The 19,201-nt window shown below is 43.6% G+C and overlaps 1 protein-coding gene across 4 annotated transcripts in view; it reads left to right on the top strand.

Moving 5' to 3' along the window:
- EPRS1 (glutamyl-prolyl-tRNA synthetase 1) overlaps positions 1-19,201 on the top strand; it is a 961,840-nt gene that overhangs the window by 608,129 nt on the left and 334,510 nt on the right. For 3 of the 4 annotated variants that reach the window (XM_078649796.1, XM_078649798.1, XM_078649799.1), the window contains 4 exons: positions 5,523-5,622; positions 10,616-10,772; positions 11,542-11,681; positions 14,151-14,245. In XM_078649796.1, coding sequence (XP_078505922.1) covers positions 5,523-5,622; positions 10,616-10,772; positions 11,542-11,681; positions 14,151-14,245 — 492 coding nt within the window. Of the gene's footprint in view, positions 1-5,522; positions 5,623-10,615; positions 10,777-11,541; positions 11,682-14,150; positions 14,246-19,201 lie in introns of all 4 variants that reach the window. The other variant, XM_078649797.1, reaches the window with a different exon arrangement.

Below are 19,201 nucleotides of genomic sequence, written 5' to 3'. Positions count from 1 at the left end.
AGTCCATCAAGGAGGGGGGGGGGGGGGGGGGGGGGGGGGGGTCTGTCGAAGAGCCAGGATTTGAGGTTTCTTGCAAAGATGGGAAGCGATGTTATCTCTCTGAGGTGGAGCGGAAGGTCATTCCAGGCTCTGGCCGCGCAGAAGGAGAAGGAGAAGGAGCGGCCTCCCGATCTGGTCTTTCTGGTGCGGAGGACCACGGCGTGGGAGAGCTGTGCTGATCATAGGGTCCTTTGGGGTGCGTGGAATTTGAGTCGGCTGTTCAGGTATGGGTTAGCATCTTGAAGGTGACTCTAGCTTCGATGGGGAGTCAGTGGAGTGTGCCCAGGTGCTGGGAGATATGGCAGTGTCTTGGCAGGTTGAGGACCAGTCTTGCAGCGGCATTTTAGATGTTCTGTAGCTTGGGAGTGAGGTTTTTGTTTATTCCGGCGTTGCTGTAGTCGAGCCTGCTGGTGACCAGGGCGTGAGTGACGGTCCTTCTATATTCGAGGGGGATCCATTTGAAGATCTTACGTAGGAGGCGGAGGGTGTGGCTGTCCATTTTGGGCTCTGAGTCCAGGATGATTCCCAGGTTGCGTGCGTGGTCCATGTGGGTGGGCGGGCTTCCGAGGGCGGGGGGGGGGGGGGGCACTGTGTTTTTAGTAACCATTGAACTGTTTGAGCTGGACACAAATTTTTTGTTTTTTAATCTGCAGACTATGCAGTAGATGTTGGAATTTTTTGGCAAATGCAGCAAACCTATAGTTATTCGAAAAAAGCTGCGGCAGTACAATCGCACAATTCCAGTGGCCCTACCTTCTACATACAAAACACATTGGGATTTGGTCACTCGCTAGAAAATACAAAATAGTAGCTGACAATATGTGGATCATGCTGTGTATGCAATAACACCAATATTCTCAAAAAAATCAGGTGTGCAGAGTGTGATTATTTTCATACTGGACTTGGGGCGTTTGTAACTAAGACTCTGAAAAAAGGTAGCGAGTGCCTCTGATTTAAAATATGGGTCTGCAATTCCCACTTTGTCTGCTTGCAGGATAACAAATAACCTGTGAGTAGTGGTGGTGTATGAAGGCTCACCAGGTTGATGATGCTTAGAGAGTTTAAACCTGAATGTGACTCCTCACATCCATGCATGAATTCTAAAAATGAGAGCAAGCAAACCGTCTGGAGGACAGTGATGGAAGTAATAGCACTCCTGGGAATCCGTTTAGAGTGTCTACTCACACGCCAGTTCACTCACATCTTACCTGGGGCTTGCTTAGTCGCACGTCGGAGATTGCGGTCAGACAAGATAAAACCAGGCACGTTGGCATGCACATGGTGTGTGGAATCTACATTGTATCTTCTTCACCCAAGATGTCTGCTGGTTAAGGACGTGTTGGTATACACTACAAAGTGGCACCTGCCTGTGTGTTTCTAATTACTATAATGCATCTGCGTGCGAAAAAGGTATTAATGAGCCCACCAGGTTGTGCACAAGTATACAAAAAAACAAGTATGTAAACCAAAACTACAAATCTGACATTCCTCAGGCAGCAAAACACAACATACAGTGCAATGGCACTGGTAGATTACAGTTCTTGGATATTATTTTCTAGACCCCCATAGTTCCTTAAAAAAATAAAAAATTTAAAAAAGGGATTTATTCTTGTGGTGCAACCTTGTGACATACCAATCCTCTTCGGCAATTCTAAATTCATATAATCGTTCATACAAATAAATGATGGTCTTTGATGCATAATGCATTGTGCTCCATAGGTAAGAGTTGTAAGTACATACTGTCCAACATCAAATATACACAATTGTCCAGGTTATATTTGGTTACAGAGTTCAGTGAAGTGTTTATAACCTATGGAAGTAGGCCACCTATTTGCTGATTTCCTCCAAACCATTGACCCGTTCTTTATCTAAAAGGTGAATCCATTTGCATTCTCTCAAGTCGAGGTCAGAGTTCATATCTTTTCTCCGGGGGTATCGTGTAACTTTTTCGATGACCCACCATCTGATGTCCTCTGCGGCGTGTTTTATAGTTTTAAAAAGTTCTACTAACAGGGCTCCTTGTGATTCACAGCATGTATGGCTGCAGGGCTGGAGGATCCTGATTTTAACCTTCTGTCTAGTTTGGTCCACATACACCAGAGTTCAGGGACACCTCACCATATCAAATATATCCATACTGTTACAGTTTGTGAATCCTTTTTAGGGTCGTTTTTTAGGGCTCGCCTGCTGATGCGCATAGCTGGCGAGCTCTATTGTGGCTTAACTAGAGTTTAACTACTGGAGATTTGATGCAGTGCACGTGAGCGCGTGCACAATGCCACCAGCCTTCCTCCCACAAGCTTGCCCCAGGCCGTGTCTGCATTTGTCCTCCCCTAATTATTCACACGCGCTCGCCTTTCTGTAGTGCCTTGCTTTCCCCATATGCTTGAAGGCAATCTGCTTCCCCGCACCCCTGGTGTTTATGGCTTTTCTCGCTTGTCTATTTGATTAAGCACTCAGTGATAGTGGATAAGTTTTCCATCTGTCTCCTTTGTGTGCTTGTCTTCATCCTGTGCTTCAGGTTGCTCTATGGAACTATGCATGTTTGCTACTTTTTAAGTGAGTTCTTCTGGTGTTGGTATGCACACATTCTTTAGTCTTGTGACAGATCACAAGCCTTACCTCTACCACATTTGTAATGACAGACCACCAGTGGTAGATTCAGGTGTGCGCAATTCCGCATGGTCAAATGCTGGCACTAGTGAACTCACTACAAGGTCCCTAGTGTTCTTGCCTTGCATGATGGCGAATAGAGACCTGTCCTTCATTTCCCACTTCAGCCCGTATCAACTCTCAGTACCACTTTTTGACTTCCTTGATGGTTTGCTGCATGTACAAAAAGTAGTGCAGTGCTGCTGTATTGTTTTTTATTTCTCAGTTCATTGGGTTTCAGTGGGCCGTCCCTGGGACAACACAACGCCCTATCTCTGGCACACTTCAGCAATCCCCTGTTATATCCCTTAGGACATGCAGATTGCCAGTTAGGAAGTCAGATTCCTTGAAGTAATACACCATATAGGCACAATTTCTCCTTATCCTTAGGAATTGGCCATAGGGCAGATTATTCCTCCACCTTCTTGGATGTCTGCTCAAATGCCTGATCAATTTATTTTGCGCTGCGGGTTTTCAGTGCATTGTCATACAGCTTATCGTCCCATTACTTTGGTTATAATATGTTGATAATGGATTTCAACATTACTGTGTATCATAGTGAACTGAATGTCATTTGATCATCAGGACATTGTGTACATATCTTCTCCAGGGAATAATATTTTGGGGCAGGGATTTGACTGCAGGTATATATGCACTTGTACAGAATTATCTGTAAAGCTGTTTGTTAAATCTTGTACAAACCTAGCCCCATCCCATGGATTGGAAATTTGAGTTTTTCTGAAGAAAAAAAATTATTGTAGCTGTGTTAAGTAGTGATAATAAGATCTCCATGGGCACCGTCTGGGGTTTCTCTCTAGTTTCCAATGTAGACTTGATCACCTTTTTAAGGCCTCCTCTTGAGAAATTTTTGCATACAGTGTGGTTAGATCCATATTGACCAGCAACTGACTGTGGTAAAAATGGGTGGTATTCTATCACACTGATGACATCCATGATTATGTTGATAGCCTTTCCTCAAGTATCTAAATAACAAGAGTTGATCCGACAGAACTACGTGTATTTTTATGTACCACAATGAGCCCAAGTTCTGAGGAGCACAGGGTAACCCCTTAAATGGATTTGTGATCTTCCTAGGCTGTATGCCTGCTTGAGTACCGCAAGGTAACGCAATCTAAGTTGCAAAATTGTAGCTAACATAATGGCTGCATGTTATCTTATAGCAGAAGTGAAATAAAATGTATACCTGCATATGGGGTGAACACGTTTTGTACTTTATCTTCATTCGAGCACTTGGGTGCTGAGTCTTCATGGCAATAGATTCTGGGGTTTGTGTCAGTAGTGCTTGTACTATGAACTGCTAAATACCTCATGTAGCTTTTAGGAGGGTGCATTGGACATGTACACAGTAGCTTACTTCTTCGTGCGAGTATCTTACAACCACATCTGAAAAAGAAGTCCGATTCTGTATGTCTGCAGTTTATAAAATGGCACTGCACAAAAAAGTGATTCAAAATGTATGCTTTTCAGATCTGGTGCTGCGATGGACTGTGAAGCTACAGCCTGTGGAATGAATGATTCACTTGTGTGTGGCTTGTATTTGCTTATCAGTGATTACTATTGTTTTCTGTTAGAATAGCTACCAAACCTTCATCTGGACTCAGGTTTGATAATTTTATTATAGGGGCATTTGATGACCCTGTCCTATGAAGGCATTTTACTTAAATGCAAAAAGAGCAATTGATGGACAGAATGCAGAACAATGTCAAACGTTCACCTCAGTACTGAGATCTGGGCCTAAATCCATCGTTTATTTTTTGCTCACCATGCCTTGTTCTGCATTCCGTCCATCAACTGTGTGTCTTTTAACATTTTACTTAAAGGCATTATTTTGCATTAAGTTCCGGCCCGAACAATTCTATTGTGTAAGGCTCATTTCTTTGCTGAAAACATACCTCCGTCCAACTCAGAGACAGGTGATGTCAGTAAGAGTGGGAGAGCATGCTGGAGCAGCAGTGGGGTCGAGGGCTACTATTGATTTTTTTTTCTGCGTACAAATGTGTACGTTTAGGGGAGCTGGACGGTTTAAACTTGTAGGGAGACATGGGTTGGAACGTCAGTTATCTTTTTGGATAGGGATTTGCCTCCACCACAGCTGTGGTATGGGGCAGAAAACCACTAAGGTCTTGTTTGGTAGTCAGTTCACTTTTGGGAGAATCTAGTGGGCGCAGAGTGAGTTGAGAGCCTACGGTACGACACACTACTTGCGCTTAACAACTTGCCAATGTGTCAGAAAACAAAATGCGCATGATTGTTGCCTCAGGTAAAATGAAGAGAAGTAGGAGGCCATGAAAAAGACATTTTGGGAGACTCGTTTTTTTTAAATAGCAATGTGAGTTACGCGTAGGACGCCCAGGCAATTACTAAGTGCATCCGACAAGCCAGGCACACGAAGAAGATAAAATAACTGAAATAAGTGTCCAAAGACTTGCATGAGAACCTATGGGGGAGGTATCAGTAATGTTATTTTTTTTAATTAGTTAATATAGCTTGAATAGTAGGCTGATTAATGCACATTGCGTCATTGTGATGAACCGAAATTAGTGATACAAAGATGATTATCTTAAAACTGCAGTAAAGAGCTATTTTAAAAAAATGGTTAAGTGAGTTGGATAAGATCCATTAGTTTATGTAGAGCCAAAGTATGGTCTGTAGGTGATGCGGAGAAAAGAGCAGTAGGCTGATTGGTCTGAGTAGCTAAGCTAACTCATGTTTTGCATAGTAGTTAGGCATATCCACCTTTTTATTCATAAATAGAAATTGTAGAGACCAATGTTGAAATATAACCAATATGTGTGTTTGTTTCCTCTAAGCAATGTCAGCTTCAGTGATGTGAATTCAATCGTTCGCTATCTTGCCCGAACAGCAGCATCGTCTGGGTTATATGGTTCAAACCTGCTTGAGCGCACTGAGGTAAGGAGCAATAAGAAGTGTTTGTAGTTCCACTTGCCTTACTTAAGTAACTTGTATTAAGTGCTGAATGAATGTGTAACCCAGACAACTATGTGAGAAGCTATGCAATGTAGCCTCCACTTGCTTTCTCTCCTACCCAAAATGTCATCTGTATCTTCTGTGCTGAATAAAGGAATGGCTTAATTCACCAGCCGTGCAGCATGTTGCTGCAAAAAACTGCCCCCTCACTTAGCTATCATAATTGATATCTGTAGGAAAATTGATTATTTGGTGTAGACAAATGTCCACCTCATAGGCAAGGCAACCAACTGCAAGATGTCACATAAATAAAATAAGCTTGTGCCCAATCTCTGGTAACTTGACACAAAGCAGTTAGGATTAAATCAAAGGCAATGTGCAAAGTATTTAAACCACAAATACGCAGTAGACCAAGTCACACAAAATATAACAAATGGTATGAGTAAAATACGTCCAAAACCACAAAAATCCAATAAGGGATACAGGAAATAGGATGTTTTTAATGATTTAGTGAAAATAGCACTTCAAAGCGCCAATGATAGACTATGGAAGCAGACGTGGCGGACCAGGTTCAATGCGTGATTTGAGGATGACCATGATAAAGCCCTGGTCAGATACAACAAGTGGATGGGTCCTGGTGAAAGTCTGGAAATCACAACGTAAAAAAATGTTATAAAGTCCTAATCCAAAAATGGACTTCGTAATTTCTTTGAAGAAAATGTTGTCTCCCGGAGGGAAAAATTTGAAATTGGAACTGCCACAGATAAGTGCTGCAGGTTAAGAACTGCTAAGGCTTAGGAGCCTTTAAAGTTATTGCTTGAAAAAGTTTTGAGTCCCAAAACAAAAAGCGACGTAGTCGTTTTTGCTTCAGAGAGACTAATCTTAAATTCATTCCGATGTCGTGCAACTTCTGGTCGGGTACTTTTCGCAGTAGGTCCGCTTGGCTTAGGAGCAAACGTTTTCCGGGTGCCCAAGCAACTACAGGAATAAACTTCTAAGCCCTACCCACCTCCAACCCAGGACATCCATGAATGCACATAGACTCTGTATATGCCAGGATGAGGACACCAGCAAAGTCCAGTCCAAGTTGAAGTTGCCACTGGTCAGCAGGGAATTATAGGTAAAAGGCGCCTTGCAGCCTTTTGTGTCCCTGTAGCCACACAGAAGGTCACTCATCTGACTCTTGGAGTCCACTTCTTTGTCCTGGGTACAAGGGGGAGTGGTTCCAGTCATTCAGTTTTTCTCATAGGTCACAGACACCAGATCCAGTCAATCAATCCATGAATTATAGAGTGCAGCAAATCAACCACGAGGTTCTCAAGCCCCTAGAGTAGCTCGCTGGTTCGAGGTGGTTATTCATTCAAACAGCTAGAACAATTTTCAGGACCAAAGCCTAGCCTCATCCATGCTATTTTCAATCCAAATGTGTGCATTGATGTCTCCTTGGTTTTCTCTGCTTTCCCAAGATTGAAGAACTGCAAATGAGTGTTCATTTCTCCTTGGTTATTTGCATTATAAATGTGAGCTTGGAACTGCGCTTTTCATGCGAGCTCCAATATATTGTTTGTGGCACACCAGAAGCACTATGTGTGTGCATCCAATGTGGAAATGTGTGTGATTAGATGCGAGTGTTCACGTTTTGGTGGTTTTATGATTTGTGTTTGATTAAGTGTGCTGTTGAACTCTCTTCTGTTTTGCCTGTATTCTCAAGGAATGAATGATCTCCAAGCAGAGTCGGAAAGTTTTGACGGTTTATTCTGCGTTGCTTTTGATTTCGGCGCCATTATGTTGGCGGAGAGCAGAGATGTTTGTAATTAATTTCCCCATCCCTTCGCTGGCATTTGATACCTCCTTTCTGAAGCGATAATAAGCTAAGGGAACGATGGGGGGCTCGGGCCGACACTAGGGGTGCTGCTCTGTGAACACTGCCCGAGTGCGCGCCCTTCACGTGGTGTGGGACCGGCCTGGAGCTGGGAGTGTGGAGGGTATTGCTGCGCCCTACGTGTGCGCGCCCTTCACGTGGTGTGGGACCGGCCTGGAGCTGGGAGTGTGGAGGGTATTGCTGCGCCCTACGTGTGCGCGCCCTTCACGTGGTGTGGGACCGGCCTGGAGCTGGGAGTGTGGAGGGTATTGCTGCGCCCTACGTGTGCGCGCCCTTCACGTGGTGTGGGACCGGCCTGGAGCTGGGAGTGTGAGGGCTGGGCGCAGATATTGCTGCGCCGTGCGTGCGCGCGCCCTTCTCGTCTCTGAGCCAGGCCGGGTTCATCTACAGAGGTGGGATGGGACCAGGCAAGTGGCCGGGCGCCCCCCCACAGCCTCTTCCGAGACTGGAAGGGAACAGGACAGGCCTGACAGGCGGCTGTTGTCCCAGCACCAAAGTCTGTTAAACCCCTGGAGCCGCGGGAGCTATTTTGGACGCGCTGCCGGCCGGCCACGTCCCTGCAGCTGCTGGAGGGGGCAGGGGGCCATGGCTGTGGCGTGGAGCGAGGCCGGAGCTTTTTTTTCTAAATGTTAAACACCGTTCGGTTTGAGGCTAAGATACGAATATCTATCTAGTCAGGGCAACTACGTACGTCACCCATATGCAGGTAATGCTGCACTCTGCACCCCTCAAGCAGGACTCTTTGCGGAGCAGCACAGGAGCAAAGCAATAGGCAGCGGCCAATAAGGTGTTAATACCCTTCCCAAACAACCTCCCCATCCGACCCCATTACAGTTTGCCAAATGACACACTCTCCAAAGGCGCGCGGGAAGGGAGGTCTGAGAAAAGTCCCTGGCAGAAAAAAATTGTCATTGGTAACACAAAGAGAATTCGGGGTGGGGGTGGGGGGTGGGGGGGGGGGGGGGGGGGTTGGCGTCTAAGAGGGGGGGGGGGTGCATTTCAACAAAGAGACCATATTTTATTCTATCACTTATTATGCCTGTTTGAAGCCCAGAACTGCTCATGCACAACAACGAATGAATAATCCACGATGTATGACCCCCCGATCACTGGACGCCACCCATCCCACGGGTCTAAACCTAACCTTAATAATGAACATCGTGCATAAGTACATAGTTGGTTAATGCACAGCACAAGTTCATCAGGTGCCTCCTTCCAGCGAGACCGTGGAACAGGAGGGTCATTTTGTACTACTGGTGACCTGGAAGTCATTGCAGTCTTGGTTTGGACTTCTCTCTGTGTGGATGAGGCGGTCATGTCGCCTCCACGCCTTCTGTTTGATCAATCGCATCAAGGTATTTGAGTTCTTGTTCACGATGACTCTCCCTGACTCCTTCCTCTGAAGAACCCATATTGAATGCATAGCTGGCGAGTCTTGAACGCATAAACACTGTGCTTGTGATAACATTTCCAGTGGAGATGAAGGCACCCCGCCTCTAGCATCAACAGACTCTATTACTTCTTGCATTGAGCACTAAATAAGCGCAGAACATCTGGTGAGAAGTAATTTCTCGTCAGGGTTTATTGCGCTTTCTTTTCATCGTTTCACCATGTAAAGTAAACCTCTTTTTTTTTTACCCTGCTCTCCCATATACATCGCGCTTTGTGAAACCACGAGTCCGTTTCTCACTGGATGATAAAACATCTCACTGCGCTTTAGATTTTGTTTCACCTGCAGTGTGACTAAGGCCTTATTTCTCATGCACTCGACTGCTCCTTGAGAGATGGAGCTGAAACTATCACATTTAAGGATTGGACATTTAAGTAGTAATTTACTTCTACTATGAAGTCCACAGTAAGGATCATTCATTTTAAAAAAGTCCCATTTCTCACCAATGTGTTAGGCTTTGGATGTGATGGTAAGATTGGACTTCAGGGTCTTGGTTGCACTTTGAAATGCACTGCTGGAAGGAAAGTTACTGCCTTTCCATGACTGGATTATCAAAGGATTTGAAGAGCGTGGACTATTAAGCTTTCATGTGTTCAACAAAAAAAGCAAAAACATATTTTGCAGAAACATACATTTCACACTCCAAAATCTCAGCCTTATGGAATCGTCTCTAAACATCTCGAAAGTATGACGTTACAACGCATGCTTTTACCACGCATGCTGTTACAACGCAGGTTTTACTACGCATACCATTACAACGCATTACACTTGGGGGTGCTGGATAGTGAATAGTAGAATTTACTATTCCAACTCCAGTCCCCGTGGATAGTAGGGAGGGTGTTGGATAGTAAATTAAACTTATTCCCTATCCTAGAGCGCCCCCAGTGTAATGCGTTGTAATGGTATGCGTAGTAAAACCTGTGTTGTAACAGCACTGCGTGGTAAAAGTTGCGTTGTAATGGTTGTAAACCAACATCTCTAGCTCTATTTCATTTGCTTTCCAACTCCAGCAATTGCATAATTTGTGGTGTTTGATTGTGGTTTGGGTGCAGGCTTGAAGCTATGATATGCATAGAAGCTTGAGATTTTTGGCAGGCAGTCTTTATTGTCAAATACATTTATTTACGAAATAGGTTTTATTTCAGAATTTTGATCTATTCTACTACTCTTGCAGCATGAAGTGTACTGTGTGTGTGTGTTATATATACACCCGTATGTCTCGACTCTCGACCACAAAAACTTTGGTGCCTTGTTAGAAAAATATATTGGGAAAAGGAAGGTGCACAACCTTTTGTTCTAGTGACTTTTATGAATAATTAAAGTAATAAACATTACTGTATAACTTAAACAATTCAATTGTTAGAAACCCTTAAATATAAATCCTTCCCTAATCAGGTTATTCCCATTTCGGCTGTAGGCATTTACTAGAGAACCTACTACTTGCAAGTTGTTGAGAACCCAGGAATATGTTGTTCCAAATGAACCGTCTTTACCATGTGCCTTTTTTCACAGTTTCTTTTCTTATCACTGTTTAATGAGCAGGTGCCATTTTGATGCCAGTTTCCTGTTCTATGCTTATGTGTGTATTGACTATGGTATTGGTGGGTTGATTATTCCAACACTCCCCTTTGGTCCTCCTGCAGGTTGACCATTGGCTGGAGTTCAGTGCCACAAGATTGCAGAGCGCTTCTACGTTCCAGGCTGCCCTACAAGATCTGAACCACTGCCTCTCTCTCCGCACCTACTTAGTTGGACACTTTCTGAGCCTCGCTGACCTGTGCGTCTGGGCCACACTGAAAGGTGGGTTATTGAGCTGTTGCTGTTTCCTTCAACGTGGCATCCCTTTGCACGGGTTTTGCAATATCACCCACAGCAGTTATTAAATGGGGAAACTCCCTTTTTGTTCATCTTTTGTCTCTTAAAGTGATTGTTACAAAGGTTTTTAACACTCACACAGTTTATGAGGAATGCATTATAAAAAATATTTTTCAAGCGGTAACAAGTTGGGCAGAAGCGCAAGACAAGGGTACACTTTTGTTCATGCCTTTGGTGGGGAAAAGCTGATTATCTCTCTTGTAGCGTCCAATCTTCGTAGTGCACTTAGAGGTGAACAAGCTGCTGTCTGATTTGTAAAAAGTTGATCTTTTGCAGAGCTTTTAAGACTATCGTACTGGGAGAAATGTGGGCATTGAACCTGTTTAACTATGTAGAAAAATGATGACCGTACATCGTAAATAAAATCCATAATGAAGCCCCAAAGTCTGGTATAAGCGTTGAAACTAGCTTGTTTTTAAAGAGAGATGGCCTGCAAAATTGTTTTTTTTTTACACACTAAGACTAGCAATGGCAGCTTTGTTAAGGAGTTGCCGCATTGCCAGGTCATTTCTGCTGTTCTACATTCTTGCTCTGTACATGAAACTTGTCTAAGTTGAAATGTGACATTTCTGACTGCGTTTTTCAGAAGCCTTCTCCACCCTGCTGGTAAATGAATCTATTTAAAGAATTGATCCAAGGTGGTATGTGATGCAGTCCTTCCATCATTCTCTGCCTGTGTTCTGTTTTTCTGTAGGCAGCAATGCATGGCAGAAGCAGTTGCAACAGAACAAGGCTCCAGCCCATGCTAAACGCTGGTATGGCTTTCTGGAAGCACAGGCCAACTTTCAGTCTGTGGTCGCCAAGTGGGCTGTTAGCGCCCCTCAGAAGAAAGCGGTAAGTAGATAAGTATGGAAGTCTAGGCTAAGAAATTGTTCTATTCCTTATATGTCCAAATATACTTACATACATTAGAAACACAATTGGAAAAGCACATTTAGATGCTTTGTACCCTTTGCTTGCGATTACGTTACCCAAGCTGGACTTGTTGCTTGTATCGGTTGGGCATATTTGAAATAGAAAGAATAAACACATTTGGCAGAGTGGAAGACCATGATACAAAAGCGGTTTTCTTCTCCCATACCACACCTCCCCCTTAACAGCCGGCCACCTTGAGTGGGGGTGTCTGTATAGGGAGATTGAGTTTTCTCATAGAAAACAGCTGTGAGGACATGGTTTGGTTTTGTGAAAGAACATGGGAGGCCTGTTTGTGTTGAGTAACTGATATAAAAGAAATACTCTGTGAACAGCCAAGATAGGTCAAAAGAATATTTTCTTGTCTGCACCCAGAAAAAGGATTGCTGGGAAGGGACAGGATAAAGAACAGATGCTGAAAAGCCCTACTGGAAAATACTACTGATTGCTGGCATTCATGCATGTACACTGTGTACCTAGAAAGAAGTTGCTAATATATGTGAAATATTTGCTGTTAAGTATTGAAAATGAAAAATACAGATTAAAATAAATTACAGATAAGCAGAAGCAGTTTAGATGATGATTTGATCTTTTGTCCGTAGGTGAATTTATTGTATTTGCACACTTGGCCACCTTTAGTGGCCCAACGTGCAGTACTTCGATCCTTGTACTAGGACTGCCTGAAAAAGTAAAGACTTTGATTCTGAAATTAAGAGGAATGTAGGCAAGGAATGTAGTCGATTTTTTCAGGTTTGTTCGTGGGGGTATGCTTTTCTACTTGAGTGCAGAGAAATGAGGAACTCCTACATTTATCAATAGAGAGCAGTACAAAATTAATTTAATAGCTCTCAAGACAAGATTTGATGTTTTAACATAGGGATTGGATTAAGTATCTTTAGTTGGGCTACACAGGTTTCTTCCAGCTGGGCTTTGAATATTATTCCAGACAGGTGTTAAAGCCTTGCTATGAATTCGTTCTGTTTAAACATTCTAAGCATTTCTGTACTAGAAAGTGCTGTTCTCATAACCTCCAAATAACAGCTCAGTCACTGAATGAAAAATGCCAAGGCATCGCTTGAATCTTTTGCAGTTATCTGCGACCTGTAGTGTTTTCAATGTATAAAATATACATTGAATTGAGCCTGATAATAACCTTGCTTTTGCCACTTACGAGACAAATCATTAACTGAATTGGTAGCTCAAATTGTCCCATCTTTTGCTTCTAGCAGCATCATAATTATCCTCCGTAGAAAGGTACTTTCAGATTGTTGAAAGTTACTTTGATTAGAGACAAATCTTGCTTTCTAAAACTACAAATCAGCAACTCCCAGCAGCCTCTTCTTTATCTCTACCCATAGTAGCTCTATCAGTAACCTTGAATCCCATCCCCAATTGTTGGACTTCACTTGGCCTCTTACCTGAACTCGAAGAGCATGTGAACTGACCTTCACTGTGAACTTGATATTTGAGATGTTAGTGGACCACTGTTTCAGTTTTAGTAGGTCTTTAAGGGTTTACTGATTTTTTTTTTTCTCCCCAATTCTTTTTGTGGGAAATCCTTTTAATGAGGCTTATATATCTGTTGATTTATCCCCACCCCCGTGGTACCAAAAAACTAAAAACCAGTCAGAGTGGAAATGTATCAACTCTCAATCCACATATACATTTCTTAGAAGTGGATAAAAACCTGTAGTTTCCATAGGGTTGTTCATCTAAATCTACATCAGCACTGCCTAATGTATATACATCCCTGTGATTATTTTATAAGTACGATTTTACTAATAAGTTATTGTATTGCTAGGTCTGCCTGTAATTTGGCTAACAATTTATTTACAGAACAGGATCTTTAGCAACCTTCTAAAGACTTGGTTGTTATTTATGGTGCGTAACTGGAATGGGAGTGCATTCCACAACCTAGTCGGTGCATACGAAAAAGAGCAACCTCCTTGCCTGACCCATATTACAGGGAGAGCAACTTAAAAACTGATTTACAAATCTCAATCCTGTTCTGCACAAACTTAGGGCAAGATTTAAACATTACTGTCCGACAGATAGTAAGTGCTTTGAGATTGATCTTCTGAATTGCCAACCTATATAGTTCGAGATGCTGACCAACATATGCTTTTTGTGGTAAATTCAGCTTAACTCTTGCTGCCATATTTTGAACAGTTTGGGCTTTGTGCAGAGAATATTTAGGCAGGTCCACATATTATGAATTGTAGAGATCAAGTGTCATACATTTACTGATTTTATAGCAGAGCACACTAAAATAACACAAGCTTTGTCTAGTCTTAATTGATTAGTTCAGGCAGAACATATATCTGCCTAGTTGCTTTATGATCAATGCCGTGTTTATATATCTACCTTCACATGGTCCTTTCTCTTCTAAAGGCATCTGAAAAGAAAGCAGATGTTGGCAAATTTGTTGAACTTCCAGGTGCGGAGATGGGGAAAGTCGTCGTGAGGTTTCCTCCAGAAGCTAGTGGGTAAGACAACATTTTTAAAAATAAAGTGTGAAGTTGACAAAATATTATTTGTTTGAGTATTTAAGCTGCCTTCTTTAAAATTGTATTATAGGCCTAGTGAATATTGAGACACATCAGAGTAACACATAAGTGGTACTTGTATGCTTCATGCAATACTGTATTCATGCGCATGCACAAGATAGTGGTGAACTTAATTATTTATTTATTTTTTAAGTACAAAGGTGGTTGGATTGTTCTCCATTAATTATATATTTAAAGTTTTAATCTGCAACCCCGTCTGCCTTAGAAAGTAAAATATGTGCAGACGTAGGTGGTTGCCTTACCCTATGGGCATCAAAAAGTTGTTTATATTGGCAGGATAGTTTCATAAATATTGTTGGGCAAAGTCTTTGATTAAGTGTTTGCTTGATGGGGCGTGGCCATGGCCAGCAGGGTTTTTGGTTTGGCCCCTCATTTATAAAGAGTACAAACTATGTCGAAGATAATGAATTACAGGAAGGGTGTTTTATGTTGTGCTGGCTTTTAAAATAATTGATTCATGAAGGTGTGTGTTCAGGCCCTAAGTACATGGCAAGTTCGATGTAACAGATGATCAACAGTTGCCAATTGACACACCCTTACCAAACGATTTAAGGAGAAATGGCTCCCAAAATAATGTTGTGAATTTTTGGAACTGGTGAATAAGGATACAATTTTGTAAGGCATAACTTGTGACTGGCTTCAACTCTCCCTCCTCCATTGTGTGGAACACTTACCTCACAGCAACCAGGTCTCGCATTAGTGAAAGTTTGATCTATTGGCGTTGCATTATTATTTGCAACGCCTATAGATCAAACTTTCAGTAATGCGAGACCGATTGCATTGCAAATGCTTTTTTAAATCTTAATCTTACCTCTGGGTTCCCATGTTGTTCTTAAGCAGGCCAGTGGCCTTAGAAAAAGGCCTAAATGTTCCCCATGCAGATAACGACATGGATGAACGCTGCATTTGCTCGTGAAGAGGGTGGGGGGAGAGGGTGTGCAAGGGAGAATTCAAGAGATTGTCATGGCTGGCCAACCAAAAGGATCAATTGGTGATGTCCGCTGGGAGGGAACCAAGCACTGAAATGTGGGACAGATGAATAATATTAACCAACCAGAGAAAATTAATTTTAAAAACCAGCCCAACTAACCAACCAAAAGTGGTGGGCGTTTCCAAAGTCCCCTATACCGAATACAGCATACCTCGCAGAGCAGCGCTTGCGCTTCCCGGGCTCAACCTAAAAAGTTACCCAACAGGATTATATGGGTATGGAAATCAGCGCACATACTCGCATTCATGAAGAGCATGGATGCTCCTAACGCGTAGCATGACCTCCGATCCAATTGGCCATCTAAATTCACAAACACTTCTGTAGGCTCTCACCAAAATTCAATGAAGGTTCCCACAAATGTGACTGAGAAGCAGGGAGCCCAACAGGCACACACGAAGCAGGACCTGTTAACATGCCCTTTGGGACTACAGGAGAAACTGACAAAGACTGTTGGAGCAAATACAGACTGTCATACCGGAGATATAAAGTGCTTTGGTAGCTATTACAGAATAAATCGGCTCAGTGGGCTATTTAGTGACAAAAAAGTACATGCTATTACACAACTACAAATTGATATATGTGACGTCCAAGTTATGATATGGATGAACACGGAGGAAGTTGAAGATTAAAACCAGTGCAAGGACCTTGAGGGCCGATGCCGCAAGGATAACATTCAAATTTGCAATGCAAGGGAACCTCTGGGGCGGGGATGGGGGTAAGCTTGGTCCCCTTCTTTACCAACTAGGACCTCCCCTCTCCCCCCGCCCGCCCACCCCCCCCCGAAAAACCATGCTGGTGTTCAGCAGGTGAATGAGCAATAAAGATGCCTTTACAATTTGTTTTTATCTTGTCACATTTATTGTGCATTGAAAAGCCTTAGGTCAAATAGGTAAATAGTATTGCAACAAGCACTTGCACTGCAATAGGTCTTGCAGTACTGATGTTAGAAACGCCAATACCCCAAACTAATAATGCAGTGCCAATAGCTCATACTTTCAAGAATGCAAGACCTAGTGCAAATGCGTGTGTAGTGAGCCAGGAACTAGCATTGTATGTCTCAGTGCAGTACCGCAAGCTGCTCCTAGAGGTCCCTAGTGAGCAAGGCACCAGCAGCACATGTCTACAAAGTTTGACTTATTGGCATTATTTCTAAATGGAAATGTTTTTTACCTAGCCATGTCGAAGGGTGTAGTACCATATGTGGCCAAAAGGAGACCTCTTTTGGTCACATATGGTACTGCACCCTGCAGAAGATATGGTAAATCAACCCTACTCATAATGCATTTAATGCAAGACAGTACTAGGAGTACATCCAAATAGCGATGTCCATATATACAATTAGTAGCTTTGAAATGTGACCAAAGAATTATTACATTAATTTCCGATAAGGTTATACTCTGTGTGGAGCTGATGAAGGAAAATGTATAGACTGGCTCATGTAAATGTGAGATGTTCTAGTGAGTGAAGTAACCACTGCCAGCCTAGCTTAGGACCACGTGTGTGTCCTGCCTGAAGCCATGTAGGAGAATAGTCCATGGAGGCTGTAATTAATACTTGGGGAGTAACAACACATGTCACAGGGGTTGTCCTCATGGTAAGTTATAAGAAGAGACAAGGCGGTACTTAGGAGGGATTACTAAGCCTATTGACCAGTGAAAAGCCACCATTTACAAAGGACGGAAAGGAGCCAATTAAAAAGATGGGCAGAGCTTTATGCCCATATCCTGAATACAGCATGTCTTGAAGAGACCGCGCAAGCGCTACCTAGGCGAGACCTAAAAACCAAGGGTGGTGATGCTTTCCATACATAAACGTCTACCCCTGGAGATTATGGAAGTCAATAGGGGAGATATGTGATCACTGATAAGCAGTCTTAAAGGAAGAAAGATCTCACTAGTAGTCACATGCCCCCCCAAAACGGGCCAAGAAGCGCACATATTAAGGATCCTGGACATCATTCAAGAGAAGGCAAAGGGTGAGATTCTGTGGGCTGGACGAGACTTCAACATAGTCCATGACTCAATATAAGATAACCACCCGCTGGACAGATAGATTGGTGGTGGGATGGCAAGATCTTTACTGAAAAAATTGGGTGATGAAGAGCTCCTTGATCTGTGGAGGTCCCGCTGCTGGGTTCAACAAATTCACCTTTTTCTCTGTCATAAAGCCTTCTCCCAAATCCATCAAATATGGGGATCAAATACATTAGTAACCCAGATGTTTAAAACTGAGATAGACCTGATCATATTGTCAGACCATGCACCCGTAGTTTGGGATTTTATATGGGGCAAAACATACGGGCGAGGAAGATCCTGTAAATTTGATGTAGTTATCCTTAAGGACACACTCCATGAAATGGAGATGGGACCATATAAATTACTATTTTAGTATCAAACAGAGTGGGGTTATGTATCCACACAGTTGTTTGGGATACCTTCACATTGGGTAGCTACAGGTAAAGCCATCGCCATTAAAGTCAGCCAAAAAAAGATGTGGTATCATAAAAGGGAAAATTTAGATTCTGAATTCTGGTTAAATGAGCAGGAATACAGAGTGGGGAAAATTCTGATTGTGGCATGTGTTGTTGTAGATAAACATGCTGTGCATATTCCTGTCATCTAGTGTTGGGCTTGAATGTGCGTAACTTGTTTTTCTCTGAAGAAGTCTGAATCATGAGGTACAGTGACTCCACCTATTGCTGGTAATGTGCATGGATTTCATTTCTTATGTTTAGTTTTTTCCCTGCTGTGTGGTTTGGGCATGTTCTACTGAGCTCTGGGTCGAAGCCTCTTTGTCATAGCTTTCGGGCCTCCTCGTTTCCTCTACATTCGCCACAACGTTTGCTGTCTGTCTGCGTGCTACCCGTCTGTTTCGACAACTGGGAATCCTTGGATGCCTCATTCGGGGCCTACTCCATCGTGTTCAGCGCAGAAAATGTCACATCCATGATGGAAAGGACTCGGTGTCAATACTGCCATCAGTATAGACCCAAATACCCCTAGGCGGACCATCACCAGGTGTGTAATCGTGTCTTTCAGGATCACAATCCTGGTGACCGCCTGGACCCTCCTTCAGACCGGTTGCTCCCCCACGCTCCTGCTGACCTGCAGCTGCCACGCTCTGCCGACTGAGTGGTATCGTTCTCTGTCCTACTTTCAGCTCTGTGTACCTGACCCTCGCATCACTGCAGCGCTTTGCTCGCTTAGCGCTGCACTATCGGATTTAATTATTTAATTAATAGCGCGACCTTGCTGAGGCTATAAGATTTATTTGCGCTACACTGAGGCTGGTTGGTGTGCCTAAGTTTGTTTTTTCCTGCACAATCTGCGCATTTGCTGCCCTTGTCGGTGCTCGCCTTTGACCCTCCATTTTGTGTTGTTTTCCCCTGGTCCGCCCCTCCTCCCGCCACCGCCTCCCAGCTGCTGCCCCTCCCACCCTCCGCCCCCTCCACCATCCATTTATGGCCAATGCCCCCACGCGCAGCGTCCACGCGCTGCGGCCGCGCCGAAGGTGCGCCAAAGGTAAGGCCGTCTACGCCCGTCCGCGCCTGGACCGCGCCCAGCGTCCGTCCCCCTGCTCTATGCCGCTCCCAACCCCCCAGAATAACCTATGATGCCGCTACTCTCCCCGCCCTCAACGCCGGACGGACCCCACTTTGCTGCGAAGCTACCCCAGGACGTACCCACGGCCCATTCTCCTGCCTCTCCTGTAAGTTCAACTGCTTCAGTACCCTCACCAAACACACCTCCTCCACACTCCGCTCCGAACCCAACGACTTGAAATGCATCCTGCTCAACACCCGCTCGGTCCACAGACATGCAACCGAACTCTGGGACCTAATCGACACTGCGTCACCTGACATCGCCTTCCTTACTGAAACATGG

Source organism: Lissotriton helveticus, chromosome 6 (genome assembly GCF_964261635.1).
Source record: "Lissotriton helveticus chromosome 6, aLisHel1.1, whole genome shotgun sequence".
Taxonomy (NCBI): Eukaryota; Metazoa; Chordata; class Amphibia; order Caudata; family Salamandridae; genus Lissotriton; species Lissotriton helveticus.
The sequence above is the reverse complement of the archived record's forward strand: the minus strand, read 5'-3'. Positions and strand labels throughout refer to the sequence as shown.